General features: G+C 42.4%; 1 protein-coding gene across 1 annotated transcript in view; it reads right to left on the reverse strand.

The window, feature by feature from the left end:
* Positions 1-25,702, reverse strand: part of p3h2 (prolyl 3-hydroxylase 2) — an 88,174-nt gene that overhangs the window by 15,976 nt on the left and 46,496 nt on the right. Inside the window, exons 2-3 of the mRNA XM_033622311.2 lie at positions 10,908-11,060; positions 7,705-7,894 (exon numbers count right to left, since the gene is read on the reverse strand). Coding sequence (XP_033478202.2) covers positions 7,705-7,894; positions 10,908-11,060 — 343 coding nt within the window. The remainder of the gene's footprint in view (positions 1-7,704; positions 7,895-10,907; positions 11,061-25,702) is intronic.

A 25,702-nucleotide genomic window follows, 5' to 3' on the forward strand; every position in this document is an offset into this window, starting at 1 on the left:
GTGACGAACACTGCTGGGCCTGTTGACTCAGTCATAAGATTTGGTGTGGTCTGTTGCAAATTTAATGCACTGATGCAGTATGGTGACTATTACAGTATGGTCGCGTGCCCACAGCCATCAACTCTGCTGAGATCTCTTGTGTGATATCAGCACAGGGTTTAAGGACCACTTGAAAACAGCTGAAAATAATGAATTAGGCCTACTTGCATTGGAAACTGATGGCAGCAGATGTCCAGCTCATCACACTGATTGCTTAGAATACAGATGAACCTGTTTGGCATTAAGGCATATGATCAAAGCTACACCAATTAGCCATTTTCTATGGTACTATACACTCATCAGCCACTTCATTAGGTACAGCTTGGTAGTATGGGGCTGGACCCCCTTTTGTCTTCAGAGCTGCCTTAGATTTTGGTCCATGTTGACATGATAGCATCATGTAGCTGGTGCAGATTTGTCAGCTGCACATCAAGGATGCAACTCACCCTTTCCACCACATCCCAAAGGTGCTTTATTGGACTGAGATCTAGTGACTGTGGAGGCCATTGGAGTACAGTGAACTCATTGTCATGTTCAAGAAACCAGTTTGGACCAGAATGGACACGGTCAGCAGCAATACTCAGGTAGGCTGTGGTCTACAGCCACACCATTACACCACCACCATCAGCCTGAGCCGTTGATACAAGGCAGGATGGATCCATGCTTTCATGTTGTTTACGCCAAATTCTGACCCTACCATCTGAATGTTGCAGCAGAAATCCAGACTCATCAGACCAGGCAACGTTTTCCAATCTTCTATTGTACAGTTTTGGTGAGCCTGTGTGAATTGTAGCCTTAGTTTCCTGTTGTTAGATGACAGGAGTGGCACCTGGTGTGGTCTTCTGCTGCTGTAGCCCATCTGCTTCAAGGTTCGACGTGTTGTTGGTTCAGAGATGGTCTTCTGCATCTTGAACCAGTCTGGCCATTCTCCTCTGACCTCTGGCATCAACAAGGCATTTTCACCCAGAGAACTGACACTCACTGGATATGTTCTCTTTGTCAGACCATCCTCTGTAAACCCTAGAAATGGTTGTGTGTGAAAGTTTCTGAAATACTCAGACCAGCCCATCTGGCACCAACAACCATGCCACTTTCAAAGTCTCTTAAATCACCTTTCTTCCCCATTCTGATGTTCGGTTTGAACTTCAGCAGGTCGTCTTGACCATGTCTACATGCCTAAATGTTTTGAGTTGCTGCCAAGTGATTGGCTGATTAGCTATTTGCGTTAATGAGCAGTTGAACAAGTGTACCTGATAAAGTGGCCGGTGAGTGTACAGATTCGCACTGAGCATGAGAACATATCATTATGTGTCTAAAAATATGAGCAACTTTCATATAAAACATATGAAAGTCACTCCTGAAATGCACGAGTGTTGTCTTTTCTTCCCTGTTTTCCAGTTTTAGTGAAGGTCTGTGATTTATGGAGAGAAAAACACTGGAATAAGTTCGACTTGATGAGCTGTATCAAATCAAACACGTCCAACATCATATTGTTCCCTGTGGCTGTGAAGTAGATCAACTAAATGTTGTTCCCTTTTCAACAGTAAAGTGCTTTTCATCATTTTGTCTTCCCTAACGGATCGACAAACAGCAGGATTCATCACCACCTGAGGAACAACACATTTTACAGGGTGCTACATATCATTTCCTTATGTTAAACCCTGGGACAAGAGCCAGCTGAGTGGATGATAGCATGCTTGTGTGTGTTTTGAACATGAATGTACAGTGAGGTCACTCTTGAGCAGCTGCAGCGCTACTTTCCTCACCCTCAGACAGCAGAGTTGCGGTCTGTTTCCATCTCTTCAAGAGTCTCAGAGGAGCAGAGATATTAAATGTTTTAGGCCAGGATAATGCAGGACTGTTAAGGTTTTCCTCTGAATATTAAACCACTACATGAGGAAATCATTCTATGAAATACTTTCTCCTTTATTAAACTCACATAACGGATTATATTACTCTAAAAAAACACGTACGTACATCTTAACACAAATAGACAGCACAATCACAGTCTGTACCAGAGTGGTGCTATGGAAAATAATCCCCTGATTGTAAGTAAAACAAAGCGCAGCCAAAACTAATTAGCCATTTTTCCTGTGTTTATGCAACCCGGCCATACATATTTGAGACAAAGCACACTTGTCAGTAATTAAGCTGCGGCTACTGCACAAAACCCGCCTCAATTTCCAGAGAGAAAGGCCTGACTCGTGTCATGAAAAGCACCACTGACCAAAGTGGATGTGTATGTATAACAGTGTAATGGCGTAATTATGATCGGGCGCTTTGCTGTGGACACACGCATCCCTCCACATCAAACATGCCCGATTCTCTAACTGGAAGACCGTTAGAGAACTTAGTTAGTTAAGACTGACTTGGCAGCACACCATGTTGTAAACAAGATAAAACAATAAAAGCACATAAAATGTGAGCTTAGTGCTCTTTATTTATGAAGCTCATTAAAACTGTGCAACTAACATGTGGTGATGAAGTAATGCTGAGGCTCTTCTCTGTAACTGCCAGTCTGATGAATTCCAGTGTCTGCCATGAGCTGTGACTGTCTTATAGTGACCTCTGTCGTCAGACTGCTCTGTTGTGTTTAGGACACAGAGAGCAGCAGAGAAGCAGAGGAAGCAGAGCTGTGGAGACGGGGAGAGGTGCAATTTTCTAACCCATACACCAGCTAATAAATGCATTTACCCTCTCATTGGTTTTGATAATTTTCCTTAGGAAATTAAATTGCATGTTGCTCAAAATGAATAAAACAGTCAGCTGTTAGTTGTGTACTTCCTTCATGCATTAACACACACACAACCTCACAAACACTTGTCCCAAGTCCAGTGATGCATCCATACGACGTTCATGAGTTATGAAACAGGAAGTGTCAAAATGATGTATGTGTTTTCCTATGAAGTTTGGTCATGTTAAGTGCAGCTGTTTTCAAAGTTCTGCACCTTTTTGTTATAAGCCACTCCCACTACCCGCACTCCTTTTTATGCAAATCGGCCAATGGGCATGAACTGACTCATGACTAATCTTTCCAAGCAATCTTGTGCAAGTTAGGTGCCTTTTTGCTGCAGAAAGTGACAGAACCAAACTGGAAACCTTTCCAAAATACCCACATTTTATTTGGGATTCCACACAACAATAGAGAGGCAAAGTCCCTCTCCTTATTTGTCGCCATGGGATCTTATTTCAGAAAAAAATGTGTACGGTAGTAAACGGTGAGAGACAAATTATCTCTTGATCCTATTTGAATTGTGCCAGGAATTAAACATATTATGTCTGTCAATTTAAAGCATAATTTTGCAAGTCAGGAAAGTTGCAGTTTGTCATAGGTGTGTTGTAGTACCATTTAGTTTATGTGAAACTGCTCAGTGAACTACATTTCTAGTCTCACACGATATAAGTCATCCACACCAATATGGCCTTTACTTTGGCACAAATGTAATGTTATTTTATCTGATGCGTTATATCCAACAAATCCAGACAGACTTAAACATTTTTTAACTTGCAAACGTGTCTGTTAAATAGACAAACATCATGAGTGTAATTCATGGCAAATCTCAAATGGGATGAAGAAAATGAATTGTCTCTTGCCGTTGACAACCGTATTTTTCTTTTTGCCAAAACAAGGTCCCATGATGGTCCACAGGAAGGGGAGGGACTTTGCCTCTCTAACATTTGCAATGTGTTATAAATGAGTGGAAAAATACAAAAATACCAGAATGTTCCTTTGACAAATTATGCAAAGAAAAAGCCCTCAGGTTGCAGGATTGCAGTGAAGAGACAAGGTCAAGTGAGACAAGAAGAGACAAGGGGCGGTCTTGTCGTGAGTCAGGGGTTTTGGGTGCACTTAGGCTGCTGTCATGGCCCCGCTTCAGGCCATTTTCCTGGACTGTCAAAGACAGTGACGAAGTACATCTTTCCAATCCGAGGACCGTAGCTGAACACAGCCATGCTCAGAGAATATTACCCAACACATCAGCACTAACTGGGGCTCAGACCGATCTTCCTTTGAGTCATTTTTCTTAATTATTTCATTTATCTCTATGAGACTGTATAATTATTTAATGTTATTAAAAATAATTGATTTAGAGAAGAGCTAATATTCCTCTGGATCTGCATTTATTTAGTGTAGAGAGTTTGCTAAATATACACTGCAAACTCAATACTTCCTAAATCAATATATTACTTTTGGCAGTCAGTGAGATCAGCAGGCTCTGGTATGTGCCACAAGTCTTCTACACCAGGTCTCATCATATCTTAATGGCATCATAATTAGGGTTTCATGACTCCCAGTAGTCTGTAATATGGTCTCACCTGTTAAAGTAGTGTCAATGATAAGATAACCTTTCTCAATAAAACTCTAACCTTAAAATGTGGAGTGTGAACTGAATTTAAAGAGCTGCTCTGTTCTTCTCTGGATGTAGTTTTCCAGCTAATTTAATAATCCAAGACCTCAGTGCTGTGGTAAACCATACAACAATGAACAACTGAGGGAAGTCTGCTGGGCAAACTCTGCGTAGGGGACCTTATGTCCATGTCTCTTGCTTGTCTTTATTTTCACCACAGATTTCTATGGTGGCCAGCGAGAGCAAATGCGCTGCAGACAGACAATAAATAAAGAAACATCTTCACTAACTTTACGACACATGTGCAGCATTTAGAAAACAGTCACCAACTTGACAACACATGAAAACATCAATTTGAAGACACATGTGCAGCATTAAGAAAAAGCGCTGCAAGAAGTCCACAGCACAATGGAGACTGTTTGGGGGGACACTAAAAAGTGATGCACACAGCTGGGACACGCTTTCTGTTGCCACGGTTTTTGGCTTGTGAAATTACTGAATTCTGCTATCTGTCAGTGGAGGTGGAAAACCACTTTCGTTTTTTTTTTTTTTTTTGGCTGATTTTAACAATGTGATCCCATGATTCAGTTTTGTCAATGAGAAATGAAGAAGCTACTTGGATGAGAGCCAAAACATCTTCAAGAAACAAGCAAGCAAGTCCAGTTGCCTACGATATAGCACTTATGATGATTCAGTTTTATTGCCGATTGCAGATCTGTCAGTGTTAGCCTTTTGCTTAGTATTCATTAGCCAAAAACCACGGCAACCATGACAGCAACAACAAGTGTGCGCATTGCTTTAAGTGTCCCCTGGAAACCGTTTCTGTTGTGTTGTAAGCATAGACTGTATAATAATAAATCGATCGCCCCCTGATGGCTTGCTGTAGTATAGGTCATAAACCCTGCCTCCTCCATGATAGCGGATGGGACATGGGCCAAACTAAAAGATCAAAGTTAACACCAAATACATTTTTCTCAAAGATGATTTCTGTAATTTTAGGTGGTTATCAGGCTGCTACATATTCAAGTTGTCATTTCTCTGATAGCCTGATAGATACCTGCTTAAGCTGGGCCCGGTTGTGGGGGCAGCAGGCAAAGCAAAGCACCCAGATGTCCCTCTCTCCAGCAATGCTTTCCAGCTCCTCCTGGGGGACTCCAAGGTGTTCCCAGGCCAGATGAGATATGTAATCCCTCCAGTGTGTTCTGGGTCTGCCCGGGGGCCTCCTACCAGTGGGACGTGCCTGGAACATCTCTAACGGGAGGCGCCCAAGAGGCATCCTGATCAGATGCCCAAACCACCTCAACTGACCCCTTTCAACACGAAGGAGCAGCGGCTCTACTCTGAGCTCCCTCCAGTTTCTCTGATAGGTTTGGTTGTAATAAGATATTTGATACTATAAAAAGCATGGACGTGATTGACAGCTGTGTGTGTAAGTCGGTGGCTCCAAATGACATCACCAGAGCAAGATGGCAGCGGCCGAATCCAGGATATTTTGGCTTGAGAGTAAGTGAAGACGTGTTGTAAATCCTCAGTCTATGGTTGTAAGCTTCTTGCAACTTTTTTTTTTAATGCTGCACATCTTCAAATTGATGTTTTTGTCTGTCCTCAAGTTAGTGAAGATGTTTTTTTTTATTTGCTTGTGACCTGTTTGCAGCATGTTTACCCTTTCAGCCACCAAAGATTTCCCTGTCCTGGCTCTGATTTGTACCTACAAATCTGCTCTGAAGCTTTTGCAGTTAGACATTTATTTACACCTTTTTATTGCTTATATATTCAAGCCAAAGCACTGACATATAAATCTCTGTATTTCAACATGTGGAGTGCCAGGAAAAGCTTGGCAACCGATGAAAACAAACATTGATAAAATAATTTGAAGCTTGACTGTATCTGTTTTTTAGCTTTCGGGGCATTTTGGGTCTTTTCCTCAAATATGGACAATAACCGTGAAGCCACCATGAGGCCACAAGAGTCTTTATGTCTACTGCGACATCTTAATGAGAACAAATTAAACACAACTCCCCTCTTTATGGCTGTTTTCCCTCCTCTGCCCTTTGACCCAGTGCCAACTTCCATCCAGTACCAAGCCACTGCCAGAGAGATTTGATCACCTAGTGAGCATGAAGGGTGTTGTTTGGCCTTGTCTAAGCATCCCTAGGCTCTCTCAGCACAACAAAGCCCAGCTCGGGCTCAGGGCCATGCAGTACAGTCAGACGTGTTGGGGGAAAAGTCATGATAAGTTGATGAAATTTTCCACAAGTAAACGCTCTCATTCTTTTCATCTAAGACTGTAATGGACCTCTGGGACTTTTGAGAATCTGATTTATGAAACCAGTGTCAGAGGGCAGTGTGTCTAAAAAAATGAACACAAAGCTGTATTTCCAAATCAACAGAAAACACACGGCAGGGTTTCTCAGAAGGCAGAGAACATCAGAGCAAGATTTTTAATGGTGATCATTATGATACAATGCAAAACTTACACTAAAACAGCTTTGAAAAGCACCAGATGTTATTTTACTGCTCACTTTGTCATTGTATTTACATGGCTTTTTAAATTAGTGCCAGCTGTCATATCAAGATCAACATGCTGTTGTGGATGTGACACACAAAGAGGGTGTAAATAATTCAAACCACAACCCTAAACAACAAAAGTTCTGGTCCTAATTATAAACTTACAGTGCAAATAGTTTATTATTTTTATGATTTTGCTAATTTTGGGAATAAATTACACCAACAAGTCATAACCCAAATCCACATTATTTTCTTGTTCATGCTGGGATATTAATGCAATATGGCACTGCTGTTACCCTCAACTCAACCCTAAACTTTATAATTATAAAGCACATTTAAAAACAATTCACATTGACCAAACTGCTGTACAAAAGGAATAAAATGCCAAACACACATACATAAGAGGCAACATAACTGTCATAACAACACACACAGGCACGTGTCAGGGAAAACCACATCAGGAGGACTCAAACGCTAATGAATAAAAATAGGTTTTGAGCCTGGACTTAAATGAGTTAATGGTGGGGGCATATCTGATTGGGAGGGGGATGCTGTTCCACAGTATGGGGGCAGACACAGCAAAGGCACTATCACCCCTGAGCTTAAACCTGAGACAGCCAGGAGCCCCAGGTCAGCAAACCTGAGGGACCTGGGTGCAGAATATGGGGTTAGAAGAGCTGCAATGTAGGATGGGGCCAGACCCTGGTTATGACATTGCATATGCAACTATGGGACATGTCCTGTGCTTCTTGAAGATAAAAGCATGTGAACTCTGTTTCTGTTAAAGTATTCAGACGTTGGCTCTTACCTGATATGACCTCATAAAGGCTGTAGCGGTAGCGGAGGTAGTCGTGGCCCTCAAACCTCTGCGGCAATTGACACAGGACCCGACACTCGGTGTCTGCTTTATAGTACTCCACCAAAGCCTCTTCAAACAGAACGATGGCTGCTTCGTGGTCGCCTTTATCATACAGCCTCACTGCTGCTGTGAAGGAGCGCTGTGACAGAGGAGACACGGAGGATCATGAGAGAGACGAATGATGGGATGAGTATTTACGACCACCAGTGTTCAGCAAAGCTCTTTATGGTTTGCAGCTTGTATTCATCTTTGACATTTATATATCAAGCAAATATTTGTTGTTCACTTTTAAAGTAAACCTGCAACCAGTTCATGAAAGTTTTTATGAGTCTTCTGGTGCACATCAAGTTTCCTGCAGCAGCAGTGATCATTTGTTTGGAATAAACAGAGGAAGACGAGGATGGGTTAGCCTGAACAGTTGCCAGGAAGGATTCCTACTGTCACTCCTTTATGAAAACAATTTAAATGTGTTATATACAATAATTTATTGTCCCCCTATAGATTTGCTCAGGCCTGAGAAGTAAAGGGAAGTTACAGACACACAATAACTTCAGTCAGTGGTCCATTCTGAATGGACCGCAAGTGACTCCTGAATGTATTAAGTTTGTAAAAAACACACTTAACTTCAGAGTACATTGACTTTCCAGCACAGACCTTTTAGTTTGCTGTTTCCCAGTGTAGAGTGGGTGTTTAACGGACAGGTTCTTGACAGATGGAGCTTCTCAAAGTTGAGGAAGGATCCTTAAACGACTGAATTTCAAGGAGACTATGTCATCAAATCCCACCGAAGGACCACCAATGTCAATCTTCCTCTTCTTCTTTCAGCTGTTCTCTTTAGGGGTTGCCACAGCGAATCATCTGCCTCCATCTAACCCTATCCTCTGCATCCTCTTCTCTCACACCAACTGACTTCATCCTCTTTCACTACATTCATAAATCTCCTCTTTGGTCTTCCTCAAGGCCTCTTGCCTGGCAGTTCCAACCTCAGCATCCTTCTACCAATATATTCACTATCCCTCCTCTGAACATGTCCAAACCATCACAGTCTGGCCTCTCTGACTTTATCTCCAAAACATCTAACATGAGCTGTCCCTCTGATGTAATCATTCCTGATCCTATTCATCCTCATCACTCCCAAAGAGAACCTTCGAATTCTACTGAGGATCGAGTCCTTCCTTCAGAGAATTTTCAAGGATGCATGGATGTATCTTCAGAGGGCATGAAGTACCCACAATTCATTGTGCATGATTTGCTGGAATTAAAGGCAGAGAGATGCACACCTAGACACTCGCTAGCCTGTTCACCGAATGCTAGGAGGGAGTCTTGCCTACAGCCTCTGTAGGACTTGACTCGGAAGGACCCGTCCTACCAAGGAAGCATCCTTCACTTTGAGAAGCACTCGAGAGACAGTAAACTAGCTCCATGGCATGACCGAACTCAAGTATGAAACTGAATATAATAAACTGTGTGGACCTTGAACTAATGACTAAGGACAAATCTGGACCCCATGGCTGGACCAGTTGGGAATCACAGATATACAGTAAGAGGTGCATTGTAGGAGCTTGACTTGAAGATAAAGAGAGAAATGAGAGAGGGGGTGAAAAAGGGTAAAAACTGTAAATGAATCTGAGCACAAAGGATCCAAAACTCTTTGACATTCAGGGCTTCACCGCAACCAGCTCTTAACAGCCTAAATGAGTTTCCAGTCATTAAACTGCACGGGCCATTAACACAAAGGCCCCTTCATACAGTGACAACAGCTGTACTTTTCCCGTTAGGAAAGAAGTGAAGTAGAAAAAGTAGCCAGACATTTAGGGCAGGCTTAAAAAAGATGGCAGCAGGTCACACTGATCATCTGAAACGTGCTCAGGTAAAAGTGTCAATGCATTATGCGAAATGAAAGGGAAGACAGAGTAAGACATAACCAAATACGTTAAAGGCCCAGTGTGTAAAATGGGTTGAAAACCGTTGAAAACAGTGACATCAGTGGTCAAATTCTAGATTGCAGGGCTCACTCGCTCACCCCTCCCGTCGGGTAAATGACGGTGGCCTCGTAGGGACAAAAAGCCTTGCGCACGACTTTTTCAGGAGTAGGTCTATCTAGCGACGAGGTGAATGTTTATTTAGAAATCTAAGCCATGTTACAATATTGTAATGAATCCCTCACGAGCAGGAGACCAGAGGAGCGTTCGGGAAAAAGGCCCGTTTATTTGAGCACTCCAGAAACTCTGGTAACACTCCAGATCGTCCCAAACTCTGACTCTGCTAGCGTAACAGACACACTTAATAACTTTACACACACACTCGTTTGCCATACTAAATGGGGACCCCCCTCCCCTCTCTGCTCCACCAATCTCCAGCCCGCACACTGACTGACAGCGCAGCCGGTAAACAGTGCTCAGCTGTTTATTTAGCCTGGGAATATCTCCGGACTATAGTAGCTGCAATGGACGACTTTGAACGCGATTTTGAAGAGTTTCTTGTAGCGGACGACAGACCCAGAGCCATACCTGTTTGAGCCGGAGCATACAGATGAGGAACTCCATGTGTTTGATGCTGAGTGGGTGAGAAGAGAGGCTGAATGCACAGAATGGGATTTGGTGCTACTGCTACCATCGTTGGGAGATATATCACCAGGAGGAAAAGCGCCGCAGAGAGTGCATCACAAGGAGTGAAGTTGCGTCTTCTTTTCCTCGCAGATGACGGTTCGGGTTCATTCTCTCCTGTTGCGTGGTAAGTGTGGTCCATTCGCAAACTTTATAACTAAAAAAACTTTTCACTACTCTCTATCGACGAACTACTAACACTCTGCTGTTTCTTCCTCCTTCTTCTTTCCTTCCGCTGTCTTCATTGGTTCATTTATACACACGAAACGCGTTCTCTGGCTGGCTGGATTGTCCGCTCGGTCTGCCGTACATACATGGCGGCGCAAGATGGTGACCTCTCTAAAGCAAGGCCCTTGATATATACAGTATATATATAAAAGCATAATTATAAGGCTACGAAAACCAAACGAATTTTATTTTATAGCGATCATACACTTGTATAAACATATTAATGGGTAGAATATTCAGATTCAGATTCAGATTGACAATAAACCATGCCAAATATTACACACTGGCCCTTTAACCTGTATCTGTGCCCTGGCTTACCTGGTGAGGCCGAGCTTCTCGGTCAACAAAGTGTTCCTCCTCAACGCCCTGCAGGTCTTTGTACTGCTCCAGGTTCTGACCCATCTCCACATGCTCTGGGTTGGCCTGGAAATAAGTGTGAGCCGCCGCCGCTGCCTTGTCTGGCTGCTTCAACTGAAGAGAAACACAAAGAGAGAAGGAAAGGAGACATTATTAAATGAATAAAAACAGACTTCAGCACTGCAGCTGAGCTTTCTGCACTGCTCCTAAACCTGTAAATGCACAAATTCACCTGTGCAGTTGATGTTGTTAGTTAAAATCAGTCATCGCAGGTCAAATGAGTGCGTTTGTAACTTGTTATTTTGTGGAATTTTCTGCAGAAGGACTTGAAGTTGCCGTTTCAAAGCAATCTTGCAGGATACAATCTTCTATACGCCAATGTCTGGGTGTATCTTAGTTTGACTGTGTAATCATGTGTAGCTGCCCTGTTGTGCATTTTTTATGGTTCATTTCTAGCGTATATTAAAATACTTTTTGGCTTTTCTTTGCAGTAATCTTATTTTATGTTTCATATTGCTTGTTTTAGAGGCGTCTATTTTTTAGTCTGTATTTTTGTTCTATGTTGCTGCCTGTCTTGGGCAGGACACTCTCGAAAAAAGTTTTTTATTCTCAAGAGGTTTTTCTGGTGAAATGAAGGTTACATAGAAAAATAAAATAAAATTTTACTGAATCAGTCTTTCATAGGTTTTAGTATTAAATGTTCAACGTAATGTTGAGAAACAGACAAAGATGAGCAGGTCTATATTATTAAAAACTGCTTTTAGACAATAAGGAAAAACAGACTGATAGACAATCTGCAGATGTTCTTCTCCTGCAGGACGAACAGACTACCTGCCAAAATACGACGGTGCATTCAGTGATTTTCTAAGAAGTGATTCACGGGAAGTAATTTGGAATCCACTTGACATAAGTAATATTTCTGATTTAGATTTAATGGAAAACAAAAGACAGATTTACAGAAATGCACTGTTTCCATCCACATCCTGTCATTAGAGAGAGCCGTCATCATTACAGCTAACATGAAGGATGAGGTCTCTGCACTCAGAGCCTGTGAACCTGATGGATGTTGGGAGGATCAGACTGAAGTAATCACCACAGGCATCCCATCCTCCCCCTAAGAGATATATCTAATGTAAACACATGAGCAAAGAGACAGTTTAATATTGCGGGCAAGATAAGAGAAACTGAGTGGCAACGAAGCGTTTGTTAACATGTGTTTGTGAGTGATACTGATACAGTGCAGACATCCTGTGTGAATGACTTCACAAGAATGAAAGACACCAGCTGTCATTTATCAGCTGGTGTAGTTCCAACAAATGAAGACAGACAAAGTACATTTTACAAACTGTGTACACACATATAATAAAATATGTTTAAACATGTTCCATATACCAAAGTTGATGACCACTATGCATGGGAATTCATTCATCATATATTTTTATAGTTTGCACAAATCAAAACCATACAAAAGGATATAAAACAGTGTAAAAAAGAATACACAGTCAAGGACAAAAAGCCCAGAGGAGCTTATTATGCCATAATTAGGGTTGGGCAATGTATTGATAACATATTAATATCTTGATATGGACTAGATATCAACTTAGATTTTGGATAAGTGTTGTCTTTGCCTGGGTTTAAAGGCAGCATTTACAGTAAAAGTGATGTATTTTTCTGAACTTAGCAGACTCATCTTGCCTTTACCCACTTAATCATTATATCCACATTATTGATGATTATTTATTAAAAATCCTATTCTGTGAATTATAGACAGTACCAAGACTTAAACCTACAATATCATCACATTATTGATATAGAGGTCTTTGGTTAAAAAAAAAATTGATACTTGATATTCTCCATATCGCCCAACCCTATCCAGAATTATTATCAAACAATATCCTAAAAAGGAACATGTTGTTTTGCTAAGCGTTTTCTTAATTATTTATGCATTTTCAGAAAATAGAACTAAATGTTGATGACAGTTTACCAAGGCCAGAGGTGGCGTCTTCAGACGTCCAAAACCAAAAAATATATCCAGTCAGAATTTGTGAATTTGTCTGAAAATGATAATCTTTATGTTGTAAGCAGTGTCTTTTTTATCTATTTATTATTTATTTCATCTATTTCCTCATCCAGACCAGGCCCTCAGGAAGTGCACCAGGCTTGAAGCCGATTTTCGTAGCGGCCAAACAGTGGAATTACAACTTCCAGGTCTGTCATGTCATGCCCTGTGACTTAAAAAGACTTTTTCCCATTGAATTACATTATGAAAGTGACATCTGTGAATCAGTGGATACTTTTTTTGAGCATCAAAACTGCTATGAAATGACTCTGTTCACTGTCAGGATTTTATCCATTCTGTCTGATAACATTTGGAAAGTCTAGAAGAGCCACACGATTCAATTATTTTATCCCCTTTCAAGTTAACAGCTGGTAATAGCTGGTGGAAATCTGTATTGCGCCTGCTCTATGGGCCGCACACTGCAAAACCAGCACCCAGTAACCCAGGTCATTTTATATGCGGCAGATGAACCATTTTGGCTTCATGCACCACTGAGCAACTTTCATAGAAATGAATGGGACCCTGCTGCTGATGCTATATCCATGTCTCTTAATACCTCCATGGTACAAACCCATGGACTGTATATAAAGATAGATGACATGATAGCTGCCCAAAGTGAAGCCAAAAAATCTTGATCGCCCCCTGGTGGCTGGCTGAAGTACAGGCTATAAACCCCGCCCCCTCCAAACCACCAAACTAAACGATCAAAGTACATGTCAAATGAACTGTTCCCAAAAATGGTTTCTGTCATTTTAGGTAGTTCTCATCATGCTGATGTAGGTTCTAGTGTCTATTTTTTTTGGATAAGTTTGGTTTTATTTAGTTATTGATGGTATATAAAGGGGGTGTGATGTCATCATTGACAGTTGTGTGTGCCAGTTGGCTGCTTGCCATTGGTCAGACGGGTGTATGGACGGGAAACCAATATAGCAGAGATCACTACTGCACAGATTTTGGCTTGAAAGACGTCCCCAACACAAGATGACAACAGCCATATATAAGGTGTTTTGGCTTCATTTTTGGGAGGAGGTGGAGACGTGTTGTTCATCTTTAAATACAGTCATTCATCACAATCTACCAAAGGTAACATACTCAATGAACTTCTCCCCATCACAGCGATCACAGCTGATAAATTGAGGCAGCAAAGGAGGCAAGTAGTAAAACAAAATGAGAAGTTATTATAGTTTTATTACCCCTCTCCTCCATGACCACCACATTCCTTTAACATCTAAGGTATGTAAACTTCCCCTCTGGTATTACACAACACACAACAGTTGTGGATCTGCGCGGTTCAGAGATCCCAGATGTCTGCTGGTGGAAGCTTTCTTGTAGCTTTTTAAGATGCTCTTTTATCCCTTAAAAAACACATCAGTTCGGAAGAACTCAACCATCAGAGCACGCCTGGTGCTTATCAGATAAGATCCTAATCAAGCTCAAGCCTCGACATGGGTCGCCTTACACAACCACCTCGCACAATAACCCTTCTCTTCACAGGTCCGTGAACTCAACACAGCCAGTTTTTACACTCAAAAGAAAAACAGCTGAAGATAAATGCGGCCCTGTGACCTGTGTTGCATGTCAATCTGCTCTTTCCTCTTTTTCCATTCATTCTTTAGCTGTACTAACAGCTTGTCATAAATCATTTTCAAAAAAGAAGAGTTATGTTGTGTTAGACAGTAACTGGACTGGGTTAAAAGTGAGTAAAGCAGGAAACAGAAGGATGACATGCTGAAAAAATAAAAGACAGATACACAGAGGTGAAAGAAGACAATATGGAGACAGAGCTTGCTCTCGTGAAGGATTTGAATATCTCTGGCAGCAAAATTATCTCAGTATCTCACAGACATCTGACCGCATTTGTTTAAATCCTTCATGTTGCTAACAGGTGCAAATGTAAAGCAGATCTCAGTGTTTTGCAGTTGAGAAGGTCAGTGTGGTGCGACTGCCAGAAACATAACTGGCGGAGAAAGCTTCTCCACACACTCAGGCCTCTGTTTTGCCACTCATGTTTGCCAGGAAAGACATTTGTTGTTATTAAAAGCTTTGTACATTTTGTATTGTTTTCATGAGGAGAATTAGCGAGATAAAGCTTCCCACATTTATATAGGATTTGGAAAATCTGTAGTTCAAGAGTAGAATGACCTTTTCTGAAAGTACAAACCCACACAGATGCAAAAACAAAGCACTTTGTGTTTCCATGAAACTCTGCACAATACATCATTAAACACTAACTCTGCTCTCATAGAAGAAGCAGAAATTCTTTTTCCCACAAACAACTCACTTCTTTATGAAGAATGACTTCCCAGTGAGACAATATTGGGTCTCTTTCATGTGGTAGCAGAGGAGGCAGGAGAGAAAAGCCCAGCTGGACATGCTTGGTTACCCGTGAAAGGCCAAAGAGTTGATGTGGCGTCGAGTGCATTCCTGGTCAGATCACCTGGCTGGAGCCACCGGGAGACACAGCCTGACAGCTGGGGCGGTTGAGTGGCACATACTAGGTCTGCCTATGCATTCATGTGTGCTGCATGGCAGGTTTTAAAAAATACTGCATGTAACAGTTGAAAAACGACTCAAATACTGATTTTCTGATTTAAAACCTTAAGTTTCTTGACCAATAAGTAACATAAAACTTCAATGAAAAGCCTTGTCCCAAACGCTCAGCCACTTTTACAAGCCTGGTGTGGCTACACATTTTGACAAATAAACGCCTGTCTCATTTAGATGCCTGGTCTGGTTGCCAAACAGTTAATTTTGTAAATAGAAATTCTATGGATGTATAAAAGCAAGTTGTTAGCTACCTCAAACTATGTGTACATTCCTTGATCACCATGTAAGTTATTCATATTCCTTTAGTCTGTAAGGGTCCTCAGATCAAAAGATTAAAAAGGGTTTTTGATAAACTATTAATTGAAGTTTTACGGTATATTAAAGGAGCTCTATGCAAAATTCAGAGGGTATGAGTGTCATGGTTCTCCACATTGAGGTCACTGAGCAGGCAGCTATCAGCTAACGGTGCTAACTCCATCAACAAGGGCAACAGTGCTGACTGAGCTAACTAGGGGGAAACCAGAGGGTGGGCGCCTTGCTTCCAGGACACTGCCTTCCCGATATCAGCGATAACTGCCATATGAGCACAGTGCAAAGCAACAGCAATGAGCTAGTCAGTAGGAAACACACATGCGCTAACATGCACGGGCAGCTGGACCAGCTTACCAAAACAAACCACAGGCTCTGAATGTCGCATACAGAACTTTTTATGTGAACATTTCGATAAGAATGATGCATCACATTCTAACTACATGACAGTCAGCAGTACAGATCCCTCCTTATTTGCAATAAAAACTTTTAACAGGCATCTCTGTATCGATTTTGTTCCTTTTCTCATTCACATGGATACAACACAGAAAATGTGATGCCATACTGCTATATTTCCAGTGCAAGTACAATTGATACAAATTGGAGATCAACATTCAGTTTTCTTAATCACCAGTAACAGAGGTCTTGTATTCATCATACAGCAAAAACGGAATGATGGAAAATGCACAGAACAACCGACTGCACTTACATGCACACTCAAAAGTAAATGCACCAAGTTAAAACCGATTTGCTGACTGAGTTCTTACAAAATATGCAGCTGTAAATAAGAATCAAGTAAAGCAGAAAAAGACTGCACATTGAGGGAACCCGAGCAAGCCAAAAACTCAATTGCAACACTTGAGCACACAGTGAAATGTGGAGTGCATTAGACGCTGATGAAATCAGTGTAAGTGTATCTGGGGGTGGATTTTTTTTTTCTTTACTGATGGCGCAACCTCGAGCACACAGCTCTATCGTGTGTCCTCTGCTGCTGCATTCCTGACAAAGTCTCCCCAAGGTTATTCACGGAGAACATCCTCCTAAAAGATGCTATTGTCATCTTAGCTTTACTGGATTTGATAATCATCTGCTGTTACATTTAGTCCAGACTGCGGGAGGCTAAACAGCAAAGATCACAGTGGTGGTGCACATAGGGAGGGAAGAGGTGAGGGGGAAGTTAAGTCTGCAGCCACAGATGTGCACTCACCTGCGTCCACCTCTGGTTCCGACTGCCCTCAGCCCCTCGGGGACAACCTGGCTCAGGCCTGAGGGTCGACTGGAGGAAGAGGGGAATTACTCCAGTACACCATCCCAGCACAAACACAGCTGCGATAGCCTGCTGCCAGATCTATTGTCCTGAGACTAGACATCGCAAAATCTGGGGAAGCCTTGAACATGGGAGGCTAACTCCTCAGTCATAGCTGACATTATGCTTTAGGAGGGAAAAAATATCACACCATGGCCAAACTCTAAAATTTCCATTTGATAAGTAAAAAAAGTCCACTCCAGGAGTTAAGTGGAACAGAAAGACCAGACCTACTGTGTGTTTCAGTGCAGACTCTCACTTGGGTGATAATTGATTTATGGTCACATTAAACAGCACCTGAGCTCACACATACAAGATGGTCATTACTACTTTATGGAGACAGATAATTCAACATGGAGGATTTCTGGGAGTATGAATACTGTGTCAAACTGTCAAAAACCCAAAACAGTCCAAGCTCGGAGGCTCGGAATTGAAAACACATGCTCATATATCAAACAGCGCAGAGTGAGAGGTTGAAACACCCCCTCAGGATGACAGAGCAGAAATCAATCATGGGTTTAAAGTGAGATTACCATTATACTGAATGGTGTAATGGAAAACAATGCAGCCTAGAAACAGTCACGTGTGGGTAAATCAAAATGACTTGTCTCTCCTGTGTCTGCCACAGAGGAGAAATGGATACTAAGAAAGTACATTTCTATGAAAAGCTCAGCTGTTTTTAACCATTCTCCCCATAGGACTGAGAGGTATGGATGAAAGCAATATATTTGCTTAACTTCTTCCAACTTGCAAGTCACTTCTCTGATTATTTGATCTGAACTCTATCAGTTAATTCGTTATACAGAACAAGCTTTAAAATCACAGCCGCTCTAAAACTCTGCCATTAAAAGCAAATCTCTGAACACACTCAGAAGTGTACCTCATGTACCACACGAGTACATTTTTCCTCTCACATGAGTTTCAAAGGAGCACCTGTGGAGGTGAATAACTACCACTCAATCTGATCCCTCAGTTTGCCCTCTTCACTAAACAGCAACCTGTATTCGAGCTGCTGGACCGCCCTGCCACTCTGAGAGGTGTGCTCTTGATGTGGGCACAGAGCGGTGCCAAGGCAAACGCACATTTGCATGCCTTTCTCCTCTGGGTCTCCTGCTTGATTCACAGGTATGTAAATAGGCCTGGGCTGGCGCCATAGACGCAGAGGTGATGTTGTGACAAAAAGCACATATCCCAGTGCCACAAACGAGCCTGGAAACAGCTACACAGATGGCTTGTCATAGGCAGAGTTACCACCCAAAAAAAATTGGAGAGGAGCTAATGACAAGTGGTCAACAAGCGTCAAACCTGGCAACCGCAGTCCTGAATGCTTGAGAGACAAGCTGCTTCAAAGAGTTTTTGCAGCTCCCAAGAGGTTAGCAAACACTCGTGAAGTAGACAGGTTAGTGTAAAGGTTAACACTGGACACAAGAACAGCTGCAATAAATCAGAAAACGCCCACATGCAGCGAGGATTTAGAAGCTGAAGAGAGTCCTTTAGACCTCCTGCTGCAGGTCGGTGTCAGTACGCTCCAACTGAAATGCTTCTCGTGCGGTTGGACAGTGTCGGAAAACCCCCTCCACCCGCAGCTTTCTGACAAAAGATTTTGGGTGGATAATGTGTCTGATAATTTTTGGAACTTTCCGAAACTGACAATCCGACATTTACACCCACTTCATGCCGTCATTAGCCGCATGTCAGAGGTGAGAAATGAGCCAGGGTTTGAATTTCTCTCTCAAGCTTTTTCATTTGTTGCATCACTTTGTCACTTTGTGTGTGCCAACAAGTGTGTGCTGTATCCTCCATGCTCTCTATGAGGGAAGCCTAAAAGCGTTTAAAGCTGCAATTATAACTTTTGCATTGTCACACAGTTGAACGACACACTGTACGAACTAGTTGGTTTCAAGCATGCCCCCACCTTAAGGCCATGCTCAGAGCAACATAAAACAGGGTTGGAACTCAAACATTTAAGGGTACCAACCAAATGCCATCAGTACTGATTCACTTTAAATCAATCAGTACCAAATTTTGGCACCAGTAAGTGCATCTGGGTGAGACAGTGCACTGTGTTCTGGCCGCTGACATGGCCGCCGCAGCTGATCGACGCCACTCTAGACAGTGGAGGGACGGGACAAAACTGGATCGCAGTCAAATGCGACACAGTGGTGCCAGGTAGAAGCCCTCCTCATGTCTAGACCACAAGCTATCAGACACATTTTACACTTGCACTCCTGACACAACAGATATGCTCTTATTTTAATCTATGCAGCTGTCTGCACTGGCTCCGGGCAGGCTCGAGTCTCAGCTGCTTCTCACATGCATAACTGTGATCTGAAGCGTTTACAAGTCTATTTTTTTCAACAATACGTGCATAAACACTAGTGTTATTGGCCGATAAAAAGGCACTGAATAAATATATTTATCTACATTTTGCAACCTTGGCAGAGCAGTGTGTGCTGTCTCTGGACAGAGCAGAGAGCAGAGTAATCCCACAGACTTCTTCTGCCCAGCAGCTAGAAGTCTGGACTTATTTTTTACAACTGAAATTACATTTTTGTTATCACAGAGAGGGTAAAGTACCAAAAAAGGTACCAGTAGGTACCAGTATACCGAATTCTAGGTACCGATACGGGTATTGGTTTAAATGTAAGCATCCCTACTCTAACGAAAAAGCCTCCAGATTCACTTTAATGAAACCATTTCACTGACACATTACAGGTGCCACCGCAGAGGGCTTCAGCAAAAGAGTTGAACATGGATCAACTTTTGCTGCGAGGCAATTCATCTGACAATTCATTTAGGATGACCAGACGTCCTGAAAAATTCGGGACAGTCCGGAAATCCAAGCAGTTGTCCTGAATCCCGAATCCTGCCCTAATTGTCCCGAAAATTACACTAGAGCAGAGTCTGGAGTAGTTATTGCCATTAGAAACTGATCATGGTGGTTGAGTCTTTCTGCAGCTCCCGCCGGCTGTACATTGGCTGCAGCAGTTGCTACATGAACTATGGGTGTTGTAGTTTTTAAATTGTGTACAGCAGTGGTGATGAAGTAGATGAAGAGAGTGCAAATTGCAGCCGCGAGGACAGGGAAAGCGCAGGCAGCCACGAGAAGGAGTGATTTGCACGTTGCAGTGCAGCCTCTTGTCCTAACTGTTCAAAACTGTTCTACAAACTTGTTCTGCAACTGATACGCCTGTCACGGATGTACCCCCACCCCCCATCCCCACACACCCCCACCCCAACCCCAGTCCCGAATTTCACCCATTCTCATCTGGTCACCCTAAATTCACTGCATTTGCCAGTCAAATGCATTCAAGCGCACACTAAAATAATGTGCTGTTTACCTCATGCTCATTAAACGGAGTATAAAATTATAGTTTTGGCATCTGATGACCCTTAAAACATATTGATGCATGACTCAAATTAGCCTTTCAAAGATCAAGTTTTAACTTCTCATTACCTCTAACAATACACACACACCCTTCCAACCATTTAAGAGCTAATAGCTCCCAAAAAAAGTGTTATAGCCGCAATTACATAAACCATTTAAGCCTGCTAAATCTTGACCGATCCTTCCTGAGGAGGTGCACTAAATCATCACTGGCTACCTGCAGTACAGTATGGCCCAACACCACTTTGCACATTGAACGCACTCCAGCTGAAACATCTGCACGCGTGATAAAAGGGTCCTCATACAGCCAATAATGGTTTTAAGGCCAATGAAGTGAGCGAGGTAGTGTCTCCTCTAGAAAGGTCAATGTGATACAGCTGTTTAGGAATGTACTGCAGAGGAACTGACACGTTATCAGAACAAAAAGTGTTTGTAATGTGTTGGAGGAAGCGGATGGGATGGAAAGACAATAAAACTTTGAATCATATTATAGTGGAACTCTGACCTGTATTGAAAGTAGGCAGATAATAACTGCCAAGAGCTCTTAATAATCTTCAACTATGAACTTATAAACAAAATTAAAGATGTCTTTACTGCACAGCTGGGCCCTTGACATCCCAGCCATCTGTCTAAGCATCTGTGAGAGTGTTTATATCTATACATCTATCTATGTCACTAAACTAATATTTGTGTAATGGGGTGGAGAGTTTCAGTTTCAGGCATATTTGTCACAAAGGTATTTATCCCCTAAACAAACCACATAATTACCTCCAGCAAGAATTCTGCTCGGTTCATGTGTTTGTCTGTTTGTCAGCAGGATAACAGAAAAATTACTGGCCTGATTTTTGTGAAACTTGGTGGAAGGGTGTAGCATGGGCCAAGGAAGAGCCCATTAAATTATGGGTGCAGATCCATGAAGTATTTTTCACTTTGCATTCATAGTCTGGGCCATTATTGCACACAGATATTACCTAAGATGTCACAAGCGAATATGAAGGTGGCTGAGACAAAATGGTGGCGGCTAGCATTGCAATGCTAACAACTGCAATGTGTCAACAGAGCTAACACTGATATGAGGGCTAGCTCACGTTATCAGTGTTGCTCACCCTATAGGCCCTGACACACCAAGCCGTCAAGGGCAGACGATGGCCAACAGTATGGGACACACCACAAAGATGAAGGCGATAGATGTTTATTGACGGCCCAACATTGACTGACGTGTGACCGTCAGCTTGATGTATCAGGGCCTTAACAGCTGCTATATCAAAGTTCTGAATGTTGTAGTACACGCACCTTCAATATGCAAGATATGGCATTTGGCCTTGGCTGAGGTCTGCGCTCTTCCAGTGCCCTTCTAGTTATCTGTCTTTGGTTCGGCAGCAAATTAAGAGTGCAGATATGAAGCAAACATTTCAGCAGTTTAGACACAACATGAGGTAAGATAAGATAAGATAAGATACACCTTTATTGATCCCATAATTGAGAAATTCCAGTGTTACAGCAGTCAAGGAGAAAGTCAGATTAAAGATTTCAAATTTAAACTTAAAAAACTTAAATAACTAGGCATGCAAATAAGTACAAAAAATACAAGAGACAGCGATAAATAACAATAACAATAACAATAATAATAATAAAAATAATAGGAAGTGGATAATAATGAACAGCAGTGAATGAAAATGACCAGTGGATAAGGTGCAAGTGATTGTATGTGCAAAAACAGCAGACTGCTGTGGTGTCCATAAAGTGTCCATAGTGTCTATAAAGTGTCCATGGTGCAGTTTACTGTGAGCAGTGCTGGTTATGTAGCCTGACAGCAGCAGGCAGGAAGGACATTATGATAAGAGAAGAAGGTCCATGATTGAGCTTATCAGCTGGATCATGTCAAGAAATACTATGAGAGCAGAGCTGTTGCTTCTTGCTTGGCTGCAAGTTTACTGGAAGGGCTGAGCATCAAAACACTTTATTGGTACCACTTAGACCATGTCTGAAGCACAAAGTATTGACAACTGTCAAGTCAAAACAGCTGCTTGTGTTCAGGCTGCAAACATCAGTTTTTTTAAAAGAACATTAATAGGCAACTACTTTTCCAAGCAACAATGACAAACACTGTGAGGACTGATTATCTTGGTCTGACATCATATTATACTGAACATTTGTTGGTTGGAAAGACATGTCCTTGCCGTCTAGGATATTGTAGTCAATTAACTGAGAAAATAATCTACAGAATAATCAATAATGAAAATCAAGTGCTAGTTGCAGCACTAATATTGATTTAACAAATTTACAAGTTAATTTATCTTATTAAATCTCACTAAATACTGACATGGAATGCACAGTAGTCTATTTACTCGGACCTTGTACATCAACAATGTGAGTCTTTCTGATTTCCACTGTCGAGGTCCATTTAATTAATGAGTTTCCAGCTTGAGAAAACATATGGCACTTAAAGAGGCTGGCACTTGGCAACAAGCATCTGGTTGGAAGGAGGCTAAAAACCATTTCACAATACTTGTAAATCATTAACAAATGGGAGTAGGATTGGGATTACATCTGCCTGGCAAGGAGAGCTGCATACGCCCCCTGACTCTATCAAACAGAGCTGTCTGTTGCCAGTGATAGCTGTAGCAGCGATGCTGAGGGGAGGTATTGGCACTGACGCTTGGCACGTTGGAGTGAGAACTGGTTGCAAGAGGTACTCACTATAGGAAAGTTTGTCTAAATGGCTGATTGCCTCCCCATGAGGCGAGCGCCCCACTTCCTTCCACTCTGGCTTGTTTCAAAAGCACACAGTGAGCGAGCGCTTTGATTGACGATTCAAAGAACTTCAGAAATTCCTGGAAGTCTGGAAAACGGCTCACGTCTGTTTTTGAGTGTTTACACTGGAAGTTCCCTGTCTGTAAAACAATATGTAGACCCCCTATCCAGCCTCCAGACTTAAGCCTGGTTTGACAAGATGAAGAAGACGACAGTGTAGTCGACACAAATACCTACACACGTCCCAACACAAACTCAGAATACAGAGAGGCAGAGGTGGCTCATGATGTATGTGTGGTGCTAATTGGACAGGAAAACATTACAGCCTCTACAAATTAACCTCTCCATCATGCACCCTTAAGTCTTTCATTAACTCTGTAGCTTTGATGGACAAAAAGCTGCTTCAGCGCATGCTTACTGTACACACAGGCCACATAGTGTCTTTACTGTACACTGGAGGTGTGAATTAGCTGCTTGATAATCTCAGCTGAATGAACCAGACAAGAGTTTGTTTTCGCTCTGCTGCCTAATCAAATAACACTTTAACACAAGACCTGGACTGTAACTCACATTTTGGCCATGCCGGTCAGGAAACCAGCCAGCCGGTCAGCGTGTTCATTACACGGCTAACATGTTAAGCACATGCTGTGGAAAAAAAAGCCTTTCCTCTTAGTGATGTCATGGGTAAAAGTTGTCCACCTTGATGTCCTCCCTCCCTCTTCTTCCTGCTCTCTCCATCATACCACCTCTCTTTCTCTCATCTGTCCATCCTGCTGACAGCTCCGCACAGTGGCCCCTTTCTGCCCGTCCTCACCCCACCCTGGGCCAGAGCGTGTTCCTCCTATAAGGTCATGTCAAAGGAATGCCTGAAAAAGCCTCACCGCGCTGTTGCCGCTAAAGAGCCTCTTTCATTACCCCCTCATAGACACAGCAGGTATGAGGGCCTTCGCTTCTTCCTTTTGCGGCCTCCATCCGTCATCCGTCTTAATAATCCCCGGCAAGCAGGGACTGTACATCCAAAAGAAAACAAAGGTAGAACAATAATAACGCCACTGTACACTGAGGCAAACCTCGACTTTGGCTTGGTGTAGCACGCCAGAGCTGTGTGCTCCGGAGCTGCTGGCTTTGATTAGGGGGAAAAATGAGTGAATGTACTTGACCGCAGTCACCTGAACTCAAAGGGAACCCAGAATGTGGAGGAGGCGCTCATGATCCAGAATCTATTAGTTATCAAAACATAGTGTATGTCCATTATGAGCTAATCTGGATCAGCCAACTTGACCTGTTGTTTGTACATCTGTAGTTGTGCTTGCCCCATGGCTGACATCATTTGGCTGGAGAGGAAAATGACTGCTTCCATTACCCTCTCCATCTCCAGTGACAGCCCAGTTAAGTTTTGTGAGAGTTAACACTGACAGACAACCCAACCTTTCTCTCTAAGCTATCCTGAGGCCACCCGACACCGCATTAGCTACTGTATCCTTAGTCAACCATCACACTATTTCCCATGTCTGATCTAGCTTCCTGGGCAGCTTCAGGACACACAAGGCCAGCTTTGTGTGGAAACCTCAAAAACACAAGGTGTATACGTTTTAAGCAGTGCAGACGGGGTGGAAAATCACCTATAATGTCTTCCTCCTCCCTTGCCGCCTACATGCCCTCCTCCCGACACCTCTCTCACATTCCCTCCTGACCAAAATACAGTAACACACACACTCTATTCTCTCAGGGACTTCTAAAAACAGCTGCACTGACCTACGTCTTATTTTTACGCAACAATCCTCTGATCTCACACTCCACCAGTTTCCATTCACATAAAGGTGCCTTTTTCAAGACTGGAAAAACACGCTGTGACTGGTCCCAGAAAACTGAAATGTGGCTAACAGTTGTGTTTTGTCTCTCTAACTTTGCCTTTGGTTGAGGATGTGGTGTGTGTATTAAAGGTGTACACAGACTGGAACTGAAGCCCACACATGGGATATCACAGATAGTAGTCAGACCTTTCCTCAGAAACCTCTATGGTGTTGCAGGAATAGTTAGACATTTTGAGAAATACACTTTTTTGCTGACAGTTACACCATGTCTAAATTACTCTCTATGTAAAATACTCTTCAAGGCACTTTGTCCATCTTGTCATTGCCTCGTCCATTTACGCTGTAAAATCCAGATTCTTTCACGTTTGTTTGATGGATGTTGTGGTTTGTTACACTGTCGCCAAAAACTGATTTTGAGTTTCTTGATTTCTTCTACGTTTTCCTTGCATGGTGGTTTGCTAAACATGGCACCGCTTCCCAGTAGACACGTACATTAGAGCCCGGTCTCACTCCAACGTCATCAAAATCTGGCACTTGGACAGTGACTTGTGGCGTCCGAAACCAATGAAAAAAGGTGTC

This window comes from Epinephelus lanceolatus, chromosome 6, assembly GCF_041903045.1.
Source record: "Epinephelus lanceolatus isolate andai-2023 chromosome 6, ASM4190304v1, whole genome shotgun sequence".
Classification (NCBI taxonomy): domain Eukaryota; kingdom Metazoa; phylum Chordata; class Actinopteri; order Perciformes; family Serranidae; genus Epinephelus; species Epinephelus lanceolatus.